Source organism: Primulina eburnea, chromosome 14 (assembly GCF_022965805.1).
Source record: "Primulina eburnea isolate SZY01 chromosome 14, ASM2296580v1, whole genome shotgun sequence".
In the NCBI taxonomy this organism is placed as follows: Eukaryota; Viridiplantae; Streptophyta; class Magnoliopsida; order Lamiales; family Gesneriaceae; genus Primulina; species Primulina eburnea.
In genome coordinates this window covers 26,163,964-26,180,937 of record NC_133114.1, presented here as the reverse complement: position 1 = coordinate 26,180,937, position 16,974 = coordinate 26,163,964, and the positions used below count along the sequence as shown (strand labels likewise).

The window sequence follows — 16,974 nt, the reverse complement described above, 5'->3', positions numbered from 1 at the left end:
GTTCAGACGTGGGCTTTAAGATGACCCTGAGCCTGAAATCAAGAAAAAGACCGTTAAGAGGGGGCCAGGAGGGTGTCCTGGCGTAGCCCCTCCGACGCTCAAGTCAGTGACTGAGGATATATGAGGGGAGCAGCTAAGGGTGCTGCTGAAAACAATATAATGAATTGAATGCCTGAGTTATACACCCGAACCTAATATTTATAGGAGAATACCTGGGCCCTTGATGGGCTTGTCTTTCATTTGGGCTTGGGGCCCATCCACGGGGTATCACCAGTCTCCCCCTCCCGAGTCGAACTGAATCGCAGGTTCGAAGTTCGATTAGTTGTGCTGTCCTCGGGTTATCGGGTGCGAGTTTTGCATTATCTTCCAGCCGTTCGTCAGTCCCCAAAAATTTGGAAACAAATCAAATCGTAATCCTAGCACCGCTTCATCATCACCTCACCATCACCTCGCTCAAGCACAGGCCTCGCCGCCTGCACGCCAGCCCCCACAGCGAGCGTCCGCCCTTGCGCGCCTCTCCCTCGCCCGCCGAGCGTCTGCTCGCCGCACGCCCGAGCGCGACACGCTCGCCCAGCTTGCCCCATCGCCTTCGCCACGCCAGCTCGCCCGCGCCCCGCAGCTCGCCCGCCACCCCCGCTCGCCCGAGCACCCGCTCGCCCCTCGCCTGCCGCTCTCGCCCTCGCCCGACGCTCTCGCTCGCCCGAGCGCCGGCTAGCCCGAGCACCAGCTCGCCCCTCGCCTGCCGTTCTCGCCCTCGCCCCTCGCCTGTCGCTCTCGCCCTCGCCCGACGCTCTCGCTCGCCCGTAAACTCTGCTCCCCCAACAACTTTTGTTATCGACTAACCAAAAAAATATTTTTCCTCCCAAACTCTGCTACTCTGCTAGGCGATGCCTTAGCAGAAAAATTTAATTCTTCACCTCCACCCTCTAACTCCTCTGCTAAGCCGGGTCTTAGCAGGAAAATAAAAACTCAACATCTCCACCCTCTAACACCTCTGCTAGGTGACGCCATAGCAGGAAGATAAAACTCAACATCTCCACCCTCTAACACCTCTGCTAGGTGACGCCATAGCAGGAAGATAAAATTCAACGCGCCCACCCTCTAACTCCTCTGCCAAGCCGGGCCTTAGCAGGAAAATAAAATTCAACGCGCCCACCCTCTAACTCCTCTGCTAGGCGATGCCTTAGCAGGTAAATAAAATTCAACGCGCCCACCCTCTAACCCTTCTGCTAGGCGATGCTTTAGCAAGAAGATAAAATCAACACCTTCATCCTCTAACTCCTCTGCTAAGCCGGGCCTTAGCAGAAAAATAAAAAATCAACATCTCCACCCTTTAACTCCTCTGCTAGGTGACGCCATAGCATTTAAAGAGGAATTCAATACCTCCACCCTCTAACTCCTCTGCTAAGCCGGGCCTTAGCAGGAAAATAGAAATTCAACACCTCCACTCGCTAACTCCTCTGCTAGGTGATACCTTAGCAGGAAAATAGAAATTCAACACCTCCACCCTCTAACTCCTCTGCTAGGTGATACCTTAGCAGGAAAATAGAAATTCAACACCTCCACCCTCTAACTCCTCTGCTAAGCCGGGCCTTAGCAGGAAAATAGCAATTCAACACCTCGACCCTCTAACTCCTCTGCTAGGTGATACCTTAGCAGGACAATAAAATTTCAACACCTCCACCCTCTAACTCCTCTGCTAGGTGATACATTAGCAGGAAAATAGAAATTCAACACCTCCACCCTCTAACTCCTCTGCTAAGCCGGGCCTTAGCAGGAAAATAAATTTTTATCCTTCACTCTTCTCCTCTACCAGGCGATGCCTTAGTAGGAAAATAAAATTTCTCTCCTGCCCTCTGCTCCTCTACCAGGCGATGCCTTAGTAGGAAAATAAATTTTTTCTCCTTCCCTCTCGTAATACAACAACATTCATGAACTGAAAAGAGGAACCTGATTTTATTGAATTCCAACGGATAAATAAGACAAATTCATAAACGAAATACATCAAAATTCAAGTCAAGATTAATATTCTCTAAGGTGGCAAGCGTTCCTGAGCCTCTTTAGACCCTGGCCCAGCGCATTCTCCAACTTTCATATCTGCTCCTCTTGTACCTCACCAGGACAAAGTTACTCATTTCTTCCTTTCCTAATCATGTTAAGCTCCACACTCGCTTTCTTCCCATCTTCTTTCACTATCCCCTCATAACACCGACGCGCGACCATCTGGTCCCCGCATAAGGCTCCAACCTCCTTCCCTTCAGGAAACTTCAACTTTTGATGATATGTGGACGCTACAGCTTTGAAATCCTTTAGAGCTGGTCGCCCCAGAATTCCATTATACTCTGAAAGGGTATCCACCACGGTGAACGCTATCATTTTTGTTGCCCGCCGAGGATCAGTTCCCAAGGATAGGGGAAGCACAATCTGACCCAAAGGTGGGATGGCGTGTCCTGCAATCCCATACAACGGGGTGGAGACCGGCTCAAACTCAAATCCTTCCACCTTCATTTGATCCAACGTGCTCTTGAACAAGACGTTCACGGAGCTTCCATTATCAACAAATATCTTTGCCACATCACAATTGGCAATTGTGGCCGTCACCACCAAGGCATCGTTATGAGGAGCCACGATGCCTCGAAGGTCTTCCGGCCCAAAACTGATGACGGTGTCTTGTGGTAAGTCTGCACCCCTATATATCTCAAAGTTCTCCAACCTTCTGCCACGTGCTTTCCCAGCTCGCCCAGAGTCTCCATCAGTAGCACCCCCCGAGATCATATGAATCATTCCTCTCGTAGGGTGGTTATCCTCGTTCATTCTTCTCCTCGGTTCTGCGTGCTCTCGAGGGACATCCTGGCCTCGACTTTCTCTCCTTGACTCCTCGATCCTCTGATGTACCCATGGAGGACCTTGACCACGTCTAGGGGACATGCGAGACCTCGGTCGACTCCCGGATGCGGATCCTTCTCGTCTGTCCCGCGAAGGCAATCTAGCCCTGCTCTCAATCCTTTGCGACTTCTCCCCCCTCCCCTCGGACTCTCCCACTTCCATCACCTTGTCATGACTTCTATCCAGATGAACATGAGATGAGAACCGTCCTCTACCTCTAGTTCTATCCTCCTCCCTTTCACCTGCACCCCTCTTCCTTCCTCCTCTCTCTACTCCCTCAACTCTTCCTCCCCCGGGCCGCTGCTCCATCCTCTTGTGCCGCTGGGCATCCTCTAGATTTACATATTTTTCCGCCCGAACTAACAAATCATCATAGCTCGACGGAGGTTTCTTGACAAGCGATTTGAAAATTTCTCCTCCTCTAAGTCCCTGGGTAAAGGCACTTATCATGATGTGAGGAGTGGCCGCTGGTATCTCCAATGCTACGTTGTTGAAACGCTGAACAAACTCTCGCAAAGTTTCAGCTTCTTGTTGTTTCACCACAAACAGGCTCAAATAGTTTTTTTGGTATTTCTTGCTGCTAGCAAATCGGTGCAAGAAGGCAGCTGAGAAGTCCTCAAAAGAACGTATAGAGCTGGGCTGCAAAGTGTTAAACCATTGCTGGGCTGACCTCACCAACGTGCCCAGAAAAACCCTGCACTTGACCTCATCTGAATACTGGTGCAACAGAGCCGCATTCTCAAATCTCCCCAAGTGTTCTTCGGGGTCTGTATGTACATCATATTCTCCAACGTTTGACTGTCGGAAATTTGGAGGAAGTCCCTCTTTCAAAATGGCGAGGGAAAAAGGACTTCCTTTCTTGGGGGCTGCAGCTCTGTTTCCCAATTGCTGCCTCAGCGTCCGTATCTCCCTCCACATCTCTTCCATCTCCAGATTCTCCTCACTTGGGCGGGATCGCGTCTCCTCCACCCTACTCTGACTTCCCTCCATATTCTCCTCTCGCTCCTGGCGAGCGGCCTGATCTTCTGCAAACATAGACTCTTGATTCCTCTTCATGGCCTCATCCACTGTCCGGGTGATAAATTGACCCAACTGTTCTAGGGTCAAGTTCCCCACATTCTCATTGGGACGGGGTTGCTCGACCCTTGTCTCGTGAAGGGGCTGCTCGGTTCTTGTCTCTTGACGAGGTTGCTCCTGTCTCGTCTCAAGATGCAGTTGTTCCTGTATTGTCTCAGCACGAGATGGTTCAGGTCCCCTCCGAGGACATGATGATGCTGAGGTAGCTCTTCTACTCCCTCTCTTACCTACCATATCTACGTCTCAACTCAAAGTTCCCACAGACAGCGCCAAGTGATACTCACGGGAAATCTAGGGTCCGATCCCAACGAGCGTCACTAGTTCAGACGTGGGCTTTAAGATGACCCTGAGCCTGAAATCAAGAAAAAGACCGTTAAGAGGGGGCCAGGAGGGTGTCCTGGCGTAGCCCCTCCGACGCTCAAGTCAGTGACTGAGGATATATGAGGGGAGCAGCTAAGGGTGCTGCTGAAAACAATATAATGAATTGAATGCCTGAGTTATACACCCGAACCTAATATTTATAGGAGAATACCTGGGCCCTTGATGGGCTTGTCTTTCATTTGGGCTTGGGGCCCATCCACGGGGTATCATTAAGGATAAATAAGATGTAGGATATTGTATTTAATGTTTGATATGATTTTAACAAGAGTGATTAGATTTATATATTAGATTGTAATGACAAAATTAACCTTATCATAATAAATTTTATAATTTCAAAGTTGTTGCTTGAGTTCATATTTCTTTTATCTGTTCATGTGTCGATAGTAGTTGCATGATTTATTTATTTTACCTAATTTTATATATTATATAATATGATAATTGAGCTCTTGATTTTTTGAGTCAAGTCAAATATTAACTTTTAAGGTTAATCGAGTGATAATAATAATAATTTTATTGAAATTTATAAAAATTATTTATATAATTATCTCGAATTCATTTATATAATTATCATATTATATAATATATAAAATAAATAAAATATTTATTTGATTTTAATTTCTACCTACTAGAATACATTTATAAAAAAATCATTTATAAATTGAGGGTAATTAAGTCATTTGTAGTGTATTTTATCATTAAATTAAAATTATCACACCTTCTATTAAGGATATTTTATCCTTCTAAAAAATTATTTATCAAGGGCCCATGATATTATCACGAGCTTTTTAAAAAGGTACCAAACATGGGATAAGAAGGATTATTTATCAATCCCTCTCTTATCCCATGTACCAAACTATGCTTTAAAATTATAAAGTATTTCAATTTGATTTAGTAAAATAGTATAAAAATATATTGTAGTAAATTTATGTATTCCTTAATATTATCTTATCCACTTTTCAAAAAATTAAAACTATTATTATTTTCTAAACCTTTATCCAATTTTGAATTTTTAAATGATTATATCATTCATAATATTAAATAAATGTAAATCATTAAAGTAAAAAGTATTTAATAGAAAATATCACATATACGCACCCGTGCAAAGTGTTCCTAATATATATTAAAATTATAATCTCGATTAAAATAAGATAATGTAATGAGATAACATATAAATTATTTAAAATCCTTTAATTCTACTTTCACCATTTTAATTATCTTTAACCAATAAAAACAGATTCTGTATTTTTATATAAATATATACTCGTGCCTTCGTTTAAATGCATATCACCATTTCATTTACATTATTTTTTTTCTCGAAAATAGATATTTCTAACGTAACTTTAGACTCCACTTTTCACCGCTATAAAAAAAAATTTGTTATTATATTATAATAATGTAAGTGAATATACATAATTAAAATTTCAAATTGAATGATAGTATGTCTATTGTGACATAGTCTTACAGATCTTTATTTGTGAGACGGTTGTCTATATCTATAATAAAAATTATTATTTTTATATAAAAAATAATAATTTCTCATAAGACCATCTCAAAATGAGTTTTGTGTTGAATGATTGACATGAACAAAAACAAGAGTGTGTCTCTTATGAGACGGTCTAACGAATTTTTATCTGTGAGACGAGTCAATCTTTCTGATATTCACAATAAAAAGTAATATTCTTAGCATAAAAATAATATTTTTTTATGGATGACACAAATAAGAGATTTAGCTACAAAATATGACCAGTGAAACGGTCTCACACAAATTTTTACCTAAAAACAATTATATTGTACCAAAACAACTATTGTTGTCTATTTGCAGATATTGATTTGTAATTAATATATATCTCATACTAACAGTGTAAATATAAGAATTAAAACTATTTACGGGAAAATAAATAATAAATTATATATATACATGCTTTCGTCCATTTTCATTGATGGTATTCTCTGGCACACTTTAATTTCATCAATCAAGATGTATATTTTACCTCAGGGTATAGACGAGTTGGTAAAGTTTAAAATGATAATCTGAAGTATATTTCTTAATAAAATATCATGAAAATATGCTCTAAGATTTAGAGTTTACGGTCTTTTCTCTCGAGTCCTTGTCTACTCATACGCATCATTCGATTTACGATTCCATCTATATCAAATAACCTCATGAGTGACTTTTTATTTTCATAATAAAATCAAGATGTATATTTTAGTCCTCGGGATTGCTTAATGCTTTTACTTTAGTAGCCTTTGAATAATCCACCAACTTTTGGATGCTTTCGATTTTTAGAATAGCCTATGCCTCCACCAAATGCGTACATCCGCGCTTTTACTTTAGCAGAATCTTACAAGGATGTTGTATATATGATTAATTATTTTAAAAATAACAATAAAATCAAGAAACATGACATATTTTTTATTATATTTCACTTGAAAACTTGTGTGGTTTGAAGTTTTTAAAATATGGTTCTTTGTGTTAAATATAATATAACAATGCTATTATTTATGACAACTGCATGTGAAAATTTAAATGAAATAATAATTACGTTGGAAATGGTGAAAGTTGAATACTATATATTTATAATTCCAATACATATCTTGCACTATATATATATATATATATATATATGTGAAATAATCTATTTAGGATTTGTTTTGTGGGAGATGGGGCATGTAACCAAAACTTAGTGCCACACACATTGTAATAAAAAACAAAACTTTCATAAGACATCAAGGAATCTCCAAATTTAAAGCAACCAAAAGCCCGACCAAACATGTAGTAAACTATGTATGTATATTCGAAATTTCAAACACGAAATGTTATAAACTTGCACTATACAACGGCAGCTGATAAGAACATGAAGCAACTCAATGTTTTGATTGAAAATACAAAATTATAAAAGTTAGGAAAAAAATGGAACTGTTATGATATTCGAGAATGTATTCAACAAATATTACATTCTCAACTGTACACCATCTTGATTCAAGATTCTTCCAAACTGCATACTTCGGCGGATCATCATACATAGAAACGATGTTGTTCGTTGTATACTATGATATTTTACACTTCCTGCTTAAGCCCCGACTTCTGGAAGGACGTCGAAAATAAAATTCATGAGGGATCAAGTAAATTGTTTCTCAAAAAAACTGATGAGTAAATTAAAAGAGAACACATTCTGAACAAGTCACAAGCCAAAATTTTGTTACCTTCATCAACCTTGATCTCTAAAAGTTCTTCAATGGGCTGGCGGCAAATTGGGCACTTGTCTGATTGGATTCTTAACTCTTTCGCACACTCACTGCACATACACTGGAAAGCCAGAACAAAGCAAGGATTAGCGTAAAAGTAGAGAATACATACTTCACAGAGAATGTCTAGAAGTATCTACAGGTAAAAACAGTAATCTTTTTCGTCGTCACTTTTCAAAATAGAAGAAAGACCAGTCTTAACCAAAATTACTAATGTCAATGTTTTAATGCCATAATAACAGAGCAACTCATAATCAGACACTGCCTCTTTTTTTGTCTGATAAGAAAGAAATCACTTAAAACTAAAAAATTCCGGATGCCACCAATCAGAAAGACCATTATAGATGGAAACTAAGGTGTTGACATATAGAAGAACATATTTATTAACGTAAAACTAAACTACATCAGTTGGTTAATTACGTTGTTATTCACTAAAGCCGAATCTTTGGTTTGGTCATTCTTTACTCATGCAACAGATCCTGTTTTTTCTTCTTTCTACCGAATTCCGGCAAGCATAGGTAAATTTTTTTGAAGATAATATCCATTCTTCGCTGATGGGAGAAAAAAATCACGTGGGGAAAAAGCAGAAGATGGAGAGAAGAACAATACACGCAAAAAAAAAATATGTTTGAGCAGGTGTAAAGGCAGTTGACAAAGGCAACTGAACAAGAGAAAAATATAGAAAACAATCTGTGCTGCTGGTGACGAACAACAGTTGGATCATGGATATTAGCTTAACTTCTTAAACAAAAACTAATGTTGAGTGATTCAGTTAGTTTACATTGGAGAAGTTGATTTGTTTGCACAGTCATAAATCCCCGTTTCAAGTTTTCACTTGCCTCCAATCACTTTATCATTTCTCTCTGTGCGTGTTGAGAAATAAAAATTAAGAAAATAAAATATTGAATGCACTGCGGTTGTCGCTTTTCATTCATCAATTCTCTCTTGTCAGCCTTGAGAAATAAAAATAAAAAACATTAACTACTGGATGCACTGCGATTGTCGCTTTTCATCTGGATTAGTGATTCAGTGAAATCAGAAAAGCCTTGGACTATTGAGTTGCCGCAGCAGCAACTCTCCATCATGGCAACACCTAAAAAATGCTTAGCCTTCTAAATCAAAGTTCATTTCTATTAGAAAAAATTTTGTGTCATTAAGTTAGTTCATCTTGGACCTAGTAACTTCTATCTCCAGTAGTTTCATAAGTTCAACTACAATCTATTAACCCCCAACCCCACCAAGATAAGATTTTTTAAGCCTATTTAGGCTAAACTATTCTCTGGATGGTAACCATGAAGATAATTAATGGTCAAGAACATTTAGAGAAACTAGATAAAGTTCCTTTTTATTTTTTTCACTATATGAAGCTGGCTTCAAGTAAGAATGAACAAATGGGATACCTTTCGGCTTGGTAGATGATACCCATATGGGTAGTACCCTCATCCACTAATCACATGACATATGAGCTAAGAGATGAATAACGGTCACTCATCCTTACATCATGATTGAATGAGTGACCATAATTTATCTACCGAGCATACGTGTCATAATTTAGTGGATAAAGACATTACTCATGTAAGTAGCATAACCAAAACCTTTTTTTATGGAGATATTGTATTTTAGGTGGAAATCAATTATCATTTAAGCTCTTTATTTCATGGTTTTTTCCAGATTGACCAAGTTTTTTAAAAAAAATCTATTTACTTGAAAAATATATCATTCCTATTCAGTAAAAACTTATTTACATTTAATCAATCATATTAAGATTCAATGTGATTTGTTTTCTTATAAAATTAAGCATCTCAACCTGCACAACTGCTTTTATCTTTCTCTTGTATATCAACAGAAGACAAGAATATGCACTACAAAACTCTCCAATTTCCACATTACTGTAATATTATCCTTTATATATGAACAAATAAAACGAACAAGGTTCAGGTTGTTACCAAATGCCTACATGGCAAGACCGCTGTGTTCTTGACCTCAGTCATGCAAATGACACATTCTTTTCCCAAGTCCATGTCATTGATAGTTGTTCCACCCGAATTGGTAATTCCAAAAATCTCACGCAACTCGTAACGAACACCATCAATCCATAAAATTTGCTTCATCACTTTCACTTGGAAATTACCATCATTCTTCTTTTCTAGGACAACCTGAGAGATTTGTGCATGTCGAGATGCATTTATCAGTTCTAGATTTGAATGTTCATCCTCAGGCAAGATCGATCCACATGACTCTGCTAATATAACAAGTGGATAAACATCCTCCCCTGGAAAAGGTTTAGACAGGTCATCGGTATCGAAGAAGCCTAGGTCCACACCCGTTCCTGACGTCTGGCAAAAATTTTGACCCAGTCCTTTATGGAAGGGGATTTTAACAGGCTTGATCTCGGGGTACACAGGAGTGAATGAACAGTTGGCGCCTTCCTTGGCAAAATAGAAGATAGTGATACTGCATTAGAAGAGCAAGGATATTGAGTACTAATTCATCGGAAACTTAGGAAGCATATGCTCGGATAAAAGTAAACAAATCCGTAGCCACACAAGTGGTACATGAATTAAAAGAAAAAATCTTGCGAGCACCAACTCATGGAGGAGAAAATTAATTGGCAGCAAATGCCACAAACCTCAACTGATTACACATCAACACATGATCATCTCTCGAACAGGTAATATTTAAGAGGCGCTGTATATAATGGAGCCTGAATTTTCTAGTTCCAAATGCCAAAAATTATGAATAGATCCAAGATTTATTCAACTTCTTATTAAGGTCACAAGCAAACTCAAAGGCATTTCGATATCCATACGAAACAAAAGCATAAATATGATAAAATGTCCCCTCATGTGACTATAAAACCAGAACAAACAGCAAACAGGAACAGCATGCTAACATATACGGTTGAGATACCTTCCATCAACCAAAGCATCAAATGTGAAGGTAACCAAATGGCAATCTTCGTTCTGAACATCCAATTGAAGCCTTATGGTGTCCTTATGGACATTCACATCATTCTTAATCTTTTTGGCACTTTGATGATCAACGTAAGGAGCGGGAGGATGTAGGGGTGGCGCCGGCCGCGGAAGATGGGCCGGTGATTGGCCCCACCCGTTGATCTGAGGTATATAATAGGGGCGGTAGTTCGAGTACTGACCAGTAGGTCTGGGGTAGTAATTTGAGAAGTTGTAACTGTAGTTGTTGTAGCTAAATGGGGGGAGAGGAGGTGGCGGAGGCGGAGGAGGGTATGGATGTTGCTCCGGTGCTGGTGAGAACGTAGGATGGGGAGCGTTGGCCGCAAAAGCATAGCTTGGTGATTGTGTGGATTGAGCTGGTCGCGTTGTCGGTGGAGGTGGTGGCGTTGGAGTGATAGAACTGAGGGGTGATGAGGAACGCGGTGGTGGTAGCGGTGGTGGAGGTGGTGGAAGTGAAAGGTTGGTGGTGGTGGGGGAAGGAGGTTCTGGTGAAGAGGAGGACGGAGGGGGTGGTTGCTGGTGGTGGCGGCGATGTCTTTTACTCCAGGTTATGCCCATATTCGGTGGCGGTGGCGGTGGTTGTGGGAGACAAGTAATTAAGGTGGAGGAAATCTCACTTTGACAAAAGTAACATCTTCTCGTCTTACGAAACATTGAGAGGGGTTTTCTTTTGAAAAATATAACTCGAAAACGTGTTTTGATTCCACGATATTGATTTGGACAGTCTCATTTTTTTATTTATTTTAATCATATATACTGTGTGTGGTTGTACAAGTCAAAATACAACAACATTGCATCAAGATTCATAATTATATTTATATCCACGTGGCACTAATATATATATTTTTTTCTCCTTTTCTTTTTTTGTAAGTGGAAGCCAACTCAGGGTGCTTTTAAGGTTTAAATGGTAATCAAACCGAGGTTGCTTCTTCCATTACCAAAGATAAAACCAGGAACAAGAAAGCTACTAAAAAGAGCCATTTGTTCACTGCTATTGGTGTTTCGATACAACAAGGACGGATGGAATACTCATCAAATACCCAACTTTAAACAATAATTTTAGAAATTAGATATCAAGGTCTAGCTGCTGCTGGTTGGCTGAGTTACCTCCTCTCACATTCCTGTCGGGCCGGGGGTGAGGGACGCCTAAGGTGAGCGATTTCACCTGTTGGAGCAAAGAAATTAGATATCAATCCATCTGTATTAGCTTTATTAGTTGATTTTTCGGGATAATTGGTCATGTAATTTGTACTGTTTCTATCTTAGTCTAGTTAACAATTAATTTGTATTCTTAGTTGAGTACGTCTCTTGTGAGACGGTCTCATGAATCTTTATTTGTGAGACGGATCAACCCTATCGATATTCACAATAAAAATTAATACTCTTAGCATAAAAAGTAATATTTTTTCATGGATGAACCAAATAAGAAATATGTCTCACAAAATACGAGTCGTGAGATCGTCTCATATAAGTTTTAGTGTTTTTAGTTATATAACTTTTCTGTTTTTTTTTTCTTTTGATTTTTTGGTCATGTTAATCGTGAATTTACATATTTAGTCATATTACGATTTTTTTTTTTCCATTTTGGACCTTTTTTAAGGGGAGATGTTTCTACATATGTCATGATTGTTTTAGAAAATTATTTGGAAGAAAAATCGATGGACTCCGTTTAAAAAGATGACAAAAATGATAATTCATCGTTAACAGAACCAAAACTAAAAAAAATACAAATTACAAGCAAAAAAATATAATTTTATCTGTTTTTTCAGGCGAACTACACTACATTCACCTGATTTTGAAATGTTTTATGGGCCGTTGTATGGATTAATTTAGGTTTGGCCCAATTAAAAAACAATTACGGGATGTCCATACTCTAGTATTTTATGGTATGACAACAAACAAGTTACATTTAATTATTTAAGTGTAAAAATACCATAATTTATTTACCAATTATTTTTAATAATGTAGGTTTGTCAATAAACATATATGTAAAATTAAGTGTCTGATATTTTATATTATACATTATAGTTTGTATCTCGATTTATGCGAGAGGCACTAACAGTTGTCAAGGTTGACCGACCACCTCCTAGTTAATAATGAGAGGAGGAGGAAGGTCCATTTATTGTTGTCTGCCATTAAGACAGCCTCTCCAAAAATTAACCCAATAATAATAATAATAATAATTATTATTATTATAATATAACATATGGTGCTGCTGAGAAATGACCCAAAAAGTCAATACCACATATGCTAAACTATATTTTTTTTTAAAATGAATTTTTTGAAAAACTTTAAACGTACCAAAGGGTAAAAGTCATATGCTGCTGCTGCCTACGGGCTACGACATCGCAAATACAAGAGAACCTGTACAAAATGATGCTACGATACAAAAGAAAACGTGGAAGTTTTCTTGGTCTCGAATTGGAACATTCTCCTCCTCCATAAAAAAATTAAAATTTTAAAAAACCATATTTATTTTATAAATAAATATGGTAAAATAAATTTTAGAAATAATAGGATCCACATAAAGTTTCGGGTGACCGGGTCCGAAAGTAGCCATATGCTGGCCACTTTCTTGTGTTGTTCCATACTCCTTTAGTGGCCCCCACTTCTGTCCGCCGATATTGACCTAACTTGTACTAGAAGAGACACCACCTGGACCGGAATTTTTAATGCTAGACCGGAGACGAATCCGGGTTTTTAGAAATGGGTCGGGTCTCAATGTCATCCCCGGTCTTGGGATCCTGTAGACAGTTGAAAGACGGCATTCTGACCGGATTCCGCCGCCCGCTGTCCTTCGTGGAGGAAATGCGGTCCTCGCCGTTGTCCTCCGTCGCCACCTTTGGTGATTTTAGCGACAGACCCCTCGTGAAAAATACCCACCTGTCCGATTTAGCTCCCCTGTCCAGTTTCTCCAGTTTTCGGTAGTAACGACCTCCCCGGCTGCTTTCTTCTCCTGCGCCGGGAGTTTTGGAGGTCACCTCTTCACGTGAAGTGCTCGCCGCGAAGCTCCCGGTTCGTTTCATCGAAGCTCGGTGAATCATCTCCTTCCTCACCTCCGCAGGTAATTTCAGAGTGAACCTCTCCAGATTCTCCCCAGGATGAACCAGTGAATGTCCGGTGGAGTTTGATCGGAACTTGTTTAGACCAAAGATTTTCACTGACCATGATCTCGGAGGCCTGTTTGGGTAATCGGAGCTCGATTGCTGCGCCACAGCTGAATCCTTGTCGACTGCTACTTGTCGTCGATCTTCGTCTACTTGTATGACGATTTCCTCATTTCTTGACGTAGTACTGTTGACTCTTACCACGTTTTCGTTCTCTTGTGGGGTAGCATCATTCGCCGAATCTGCTGCCTGAGCCGATTGATCTCTGGCCTGCGAGACCAAATTAGCTCTGCAAACGGGGCAGGTGACGTGGGATTCAAGCCACGCGTCGATGCACTCTGTGTGGAAAACGTGATCGCATTTGGGTATCAAACGCAGTGTTTCCTTCTCTTCAAACTCATTCAAACACACGGCACATTCCAAGGCTCCTATCCCGATCTTGTGATCCTTCACCTCAGAATACGAGAAAGTCGGGAACGTCTCCAATACCGACGCGTCAAGCCCACGCGCCGCCGCAGCACGGCGATTACGCATGGAAAGAGCTCGTCGGACGCTGCCAGCAGCTCCGGAGGCATCAGAGCAGTGGCGGATGTAAATAGAGAAGAAGCCAATGAAGAAAAGCACCGCTATGAGGACAACTATGATCACCGCCATGGAAGGACTAAACTTCGCGTACCCAAACTGGCTGTTGTCAGTCGGCGTATTACCCGGCTGAGCTCCGACCATGGTGACCAAGAAAACAGCCACAGAAAGAAGAAAGAATCCATCCATGGCCGCAAAACCTCGCTTCCCGATCGATTTTCCCATTCTTAATCTGAAGAAACCAGTAAAATTAGCACACATATATAAAATAAAAATCTCAGCTTGACATAGGAAGCGAGCTTGGAAGGTAAGTGAATAATGGGAACGGTAGTCGAATTTATTGGAGAGAAAATGGATCAGTGCAGAAGAGGGGAGGTGTCGTGAAATACAAGGTGAAAGACAGAAGAAAGAATTGACTTTTTGAATGTGTGGATAATTTTGTTGAAGCATCATTATACAACGACCTTCTCTCAAATTTTCCTTGTTTGACAGCTTCTTGCTCGAGTTCTAGAATATCTCTATATTTTGGAGGGTTTTATTGCAATATTTTCTATGTGCAAATAACTACCTAAACTATTATTATTTTCCAATCGAACCACTGAGGTTTTAGAATTTCCCGTGATTTACCCTAAATTTAAAAATTGATGAGTATATATGGACGAATTTCATCCTTGGACGAATTTGAAATGCCAATCATTTTGAGTGTATTTCAAACCCATCATAATTACCATAACATCTACGTAAAGTTAATAAACAGTTGAATTTGAAATATATACAAAATAAATTCCTCAGTCTCCTCCGTCTAAGTTTGCAAACTAAAAACTGAGTAAATATCAAATGTAACAGGTTTACAAGAGTCATGAAACATGTACAAAGTAAAAAGATAATTTATTTTTTTAAATTTCAGGCCAATTAGATGGAAAAAAGTTCTGAAAGGAGTAAAAGTTGGGGCATTTCCGAATAAAAATATAAGTTCAAGGTGGAAGTCAATTATATATGGAGTTAATTTGACTGATTTGGTTTATTGTTTTTTTAAAAAAGATATTCATTCACCTTATGCATAATTACCATCTTATCCTCCAGACAAAGTGAGAATGGTCGGGTCTCCAAGGCTCTAAAGGCAGATGAATCCAAAATCTATGTACTCACATATTCACATCCCTAATATAATCACTTCATCAAATTTTTTGAAAGATGTATTCATGCATGACAAAAACTTGTGTGAGATGGTCTCACAGATCGTATTTTATGAGACATATCTCTTATTTGGGTCATCCATAAAAAATATTATTTTTTATGTTAATAGTATTATTTTTTATTATGAATATCGATAGGGTTGATCCGTCTCACAGATAAAGATTCGTGAGACCGTCTCACAATAGACTTACTCATCGTGCTATTTTATAATATTTCGATTTTTCTTTTTAAAAAAGTTGGTTAACAAGGACATCCTTGTCTTTTATCCTTTAATATTGAAATAAGGAGCTTGAAAAAACTTGAAGAGAATGGTGGGGTGGAACTAAAATCTAGAAAGGAAACAGAAAAAAATCCAATTTATGGGAATGCGAGTTTAATATATTTTGATAGTTAAATTTATCTTTTTTAAGCAAATAAAATTCAATTATAATTCCCTTGAAATTAACTATTTTCAAAGGTTCAGATAGACCAAAGCCTTTATTGTTGTTCTTTTCACATATCATGAATTTCCATGATGGTTTCTTTTTATTTTTCTAAACAAAGAATTTATTTGATTTACGAATTGAATTAATTATATAAAAACGAAAATTTCAATTTTAATCATTTTTTTATTAAAAAATCAAATAAAATAAATAATAGGGTGAAAAATCAACAAATTTCAAATTCTATATAATTGAGTTGGGCATAGAGCTGAGAGGAAATTGGCCGGCCACGTGCGCTTCAATTGTTTGAAAATTTATGCAAATTAATTTATTTTATTAAGTACTTTGGTCTTGGTGGGCAAATTGGACTGGTATATTATTAAAACAATTGGAAATATTATTTTTGAGTCTTCCAGAATTCCTTATAAAAACATCTCTTGATTCAAACTATGAACATCTTTATAATATTATTATGATTATAATAATAATTATTATATGTATTTGATTCAAGTTTTATAATAATTAAAATTTAAAATTAATTATATATATATTTTTTTATCTTTTATCTTGTCGTCTTGTATGTTGTATAAATATTTATCATATTTTCTATTTAAAATTTTATGGCACCAAATTTGACTTAAGTTACATAATTCTAGCGACACTCGAGATTATAGACTACCCGAAAATCATAAAAAGTACTATGAAATGGTTTCACTGATCAATTTCATGACACGGATCTTCAATTTAGAACATTTATGAAAAAAATATTATTTTTTATGTTAAAAGTATTACTCTTTATTGTAAACATGAGTATGTCTGTTTAATGAAAAAAAATCGTGAAATCGTCTTACATGATACATACTCTGAAAAAATAGGTGCAGATGTGATAATATTTTTTCACTTTTGTTTATTAAAAATAATTTAATTTCGAGTGATGGTTAATATGTAATATCCAATAGTGTGATAAACCATTTACTAAATAAAACTAAAATATTTGAAAGCATTCAATGACTCGCATCCCAGAGTCATTTCTTTTATGAGTGGCGGCTTAATTAATTGCCTAACAAGAGTAGCAAGTTTTTTCTTTTCTTCTTTCCTACCGAT

General features: G+C 38.2%; 3 protein-coding genes across 3 annotated transcripts; all 3 read right to left on the bottom strand.

Annotated features, from left to right (window-relative positions):
- Positions 1 to 2,127: 2,127 nt before the first annotated feature.
- LOC140811294 (uncharacterized) lies at positions 2,128 to 4,197 on the bottom strand. The gene has a single exon (XM_073169158.1). It carries the CDS (start codon positions 4,195 to 4,197, stop codon positions 2,128 to 2,130), a length of 2,070 nt encoding a protein of 689 aa, XP_073025259.1.
- A 2,921-nt stretch (positions 4,198 to 7,118) lies between these two features.
- Positions 7,119 to 11,221, bottom strand: LOC140812125 (probable E3 ubiquitin-protein ligase LUL4). Its single transcript, XM_073170329.1, has 4 exons — positions 10,501 to 11,221; positions 9,537 to 10,044; positions 7,549 to 7,651; positions 7,119 to 7,429 (listed from the first exon to the last, which is right to left on the bottom strand). The coding sequence occupies exons 1-4, from the start codon at positions 11,214 to 11,216 to the stop codon at positions 7,416 to 7,418; spliced, it is 1,341 nt and encodes a 446-aa protein (XP_073026430.1). The 5' UTR covers positions 11,217 to 11,221; the 3' UTR covers positions 7,119 to 7,415.
- Positions 11,222 to 12,947: 1,726 nt separating this feature from the next.
- LOC140812381 (E3 ubiquitin-protein ligase ATL31-like) lies at positions 12,948 to 14,731 on the bottom strand. The gene has a single exon (XM_073170634.1). The coding sequence runs from the start codon at positions 14,702 to 14,704 to the stop codon at positions 13,238 to 13,240; it is 1,467 nt and encodes a 488-aa protein (XP_073026735.1). The 5' UTR covers positions 14,705 to 14,731; the 3' UTR covers positions 12,948 to 13,237.
- Positions 14,732 to 16,974: the final 2,243 nt, after the last annotated feature.

Bases quoted from the DNA above. Each gene is read 5' to 3' on its own strand.
- LOC140811294 (XM_073169158.1), bottom strand. From the start codon at position 4,197: ATGGTAGGTAAGAGAGGGAGTAGAAGAGCTACCTCAGCATCATCATGT.
- LOC140812125 (XM_073170329.1), bottom strand. From the start codon at position 11,216: ATGTTTCGTAAGACGAGAAGATGTTACTTTTGTCAAAGTGAGATTTCC. The intron at 10,045-10,500 runs GTATCTCAACCG...CTTCTAATGCAG, and splicing joins GATGCTTTGGTTGATGGAAG to TATCACTATCTTCTATTTTG. The intron at 7,652-9,536 runs GTAACAACCTGA...CTGGCTTTCCAG, and splicing joins TCTTGCCATGTAGGCATTTG to TGTATGTGCAGTGAGTGTGC.
- LOC140812381 (XM_073170634.1), bottom strand. From the start codon at position 14,704: ATGATGCTTCAACAAAATTATCCACACATTCAAAAAGTCAATTCTTTC.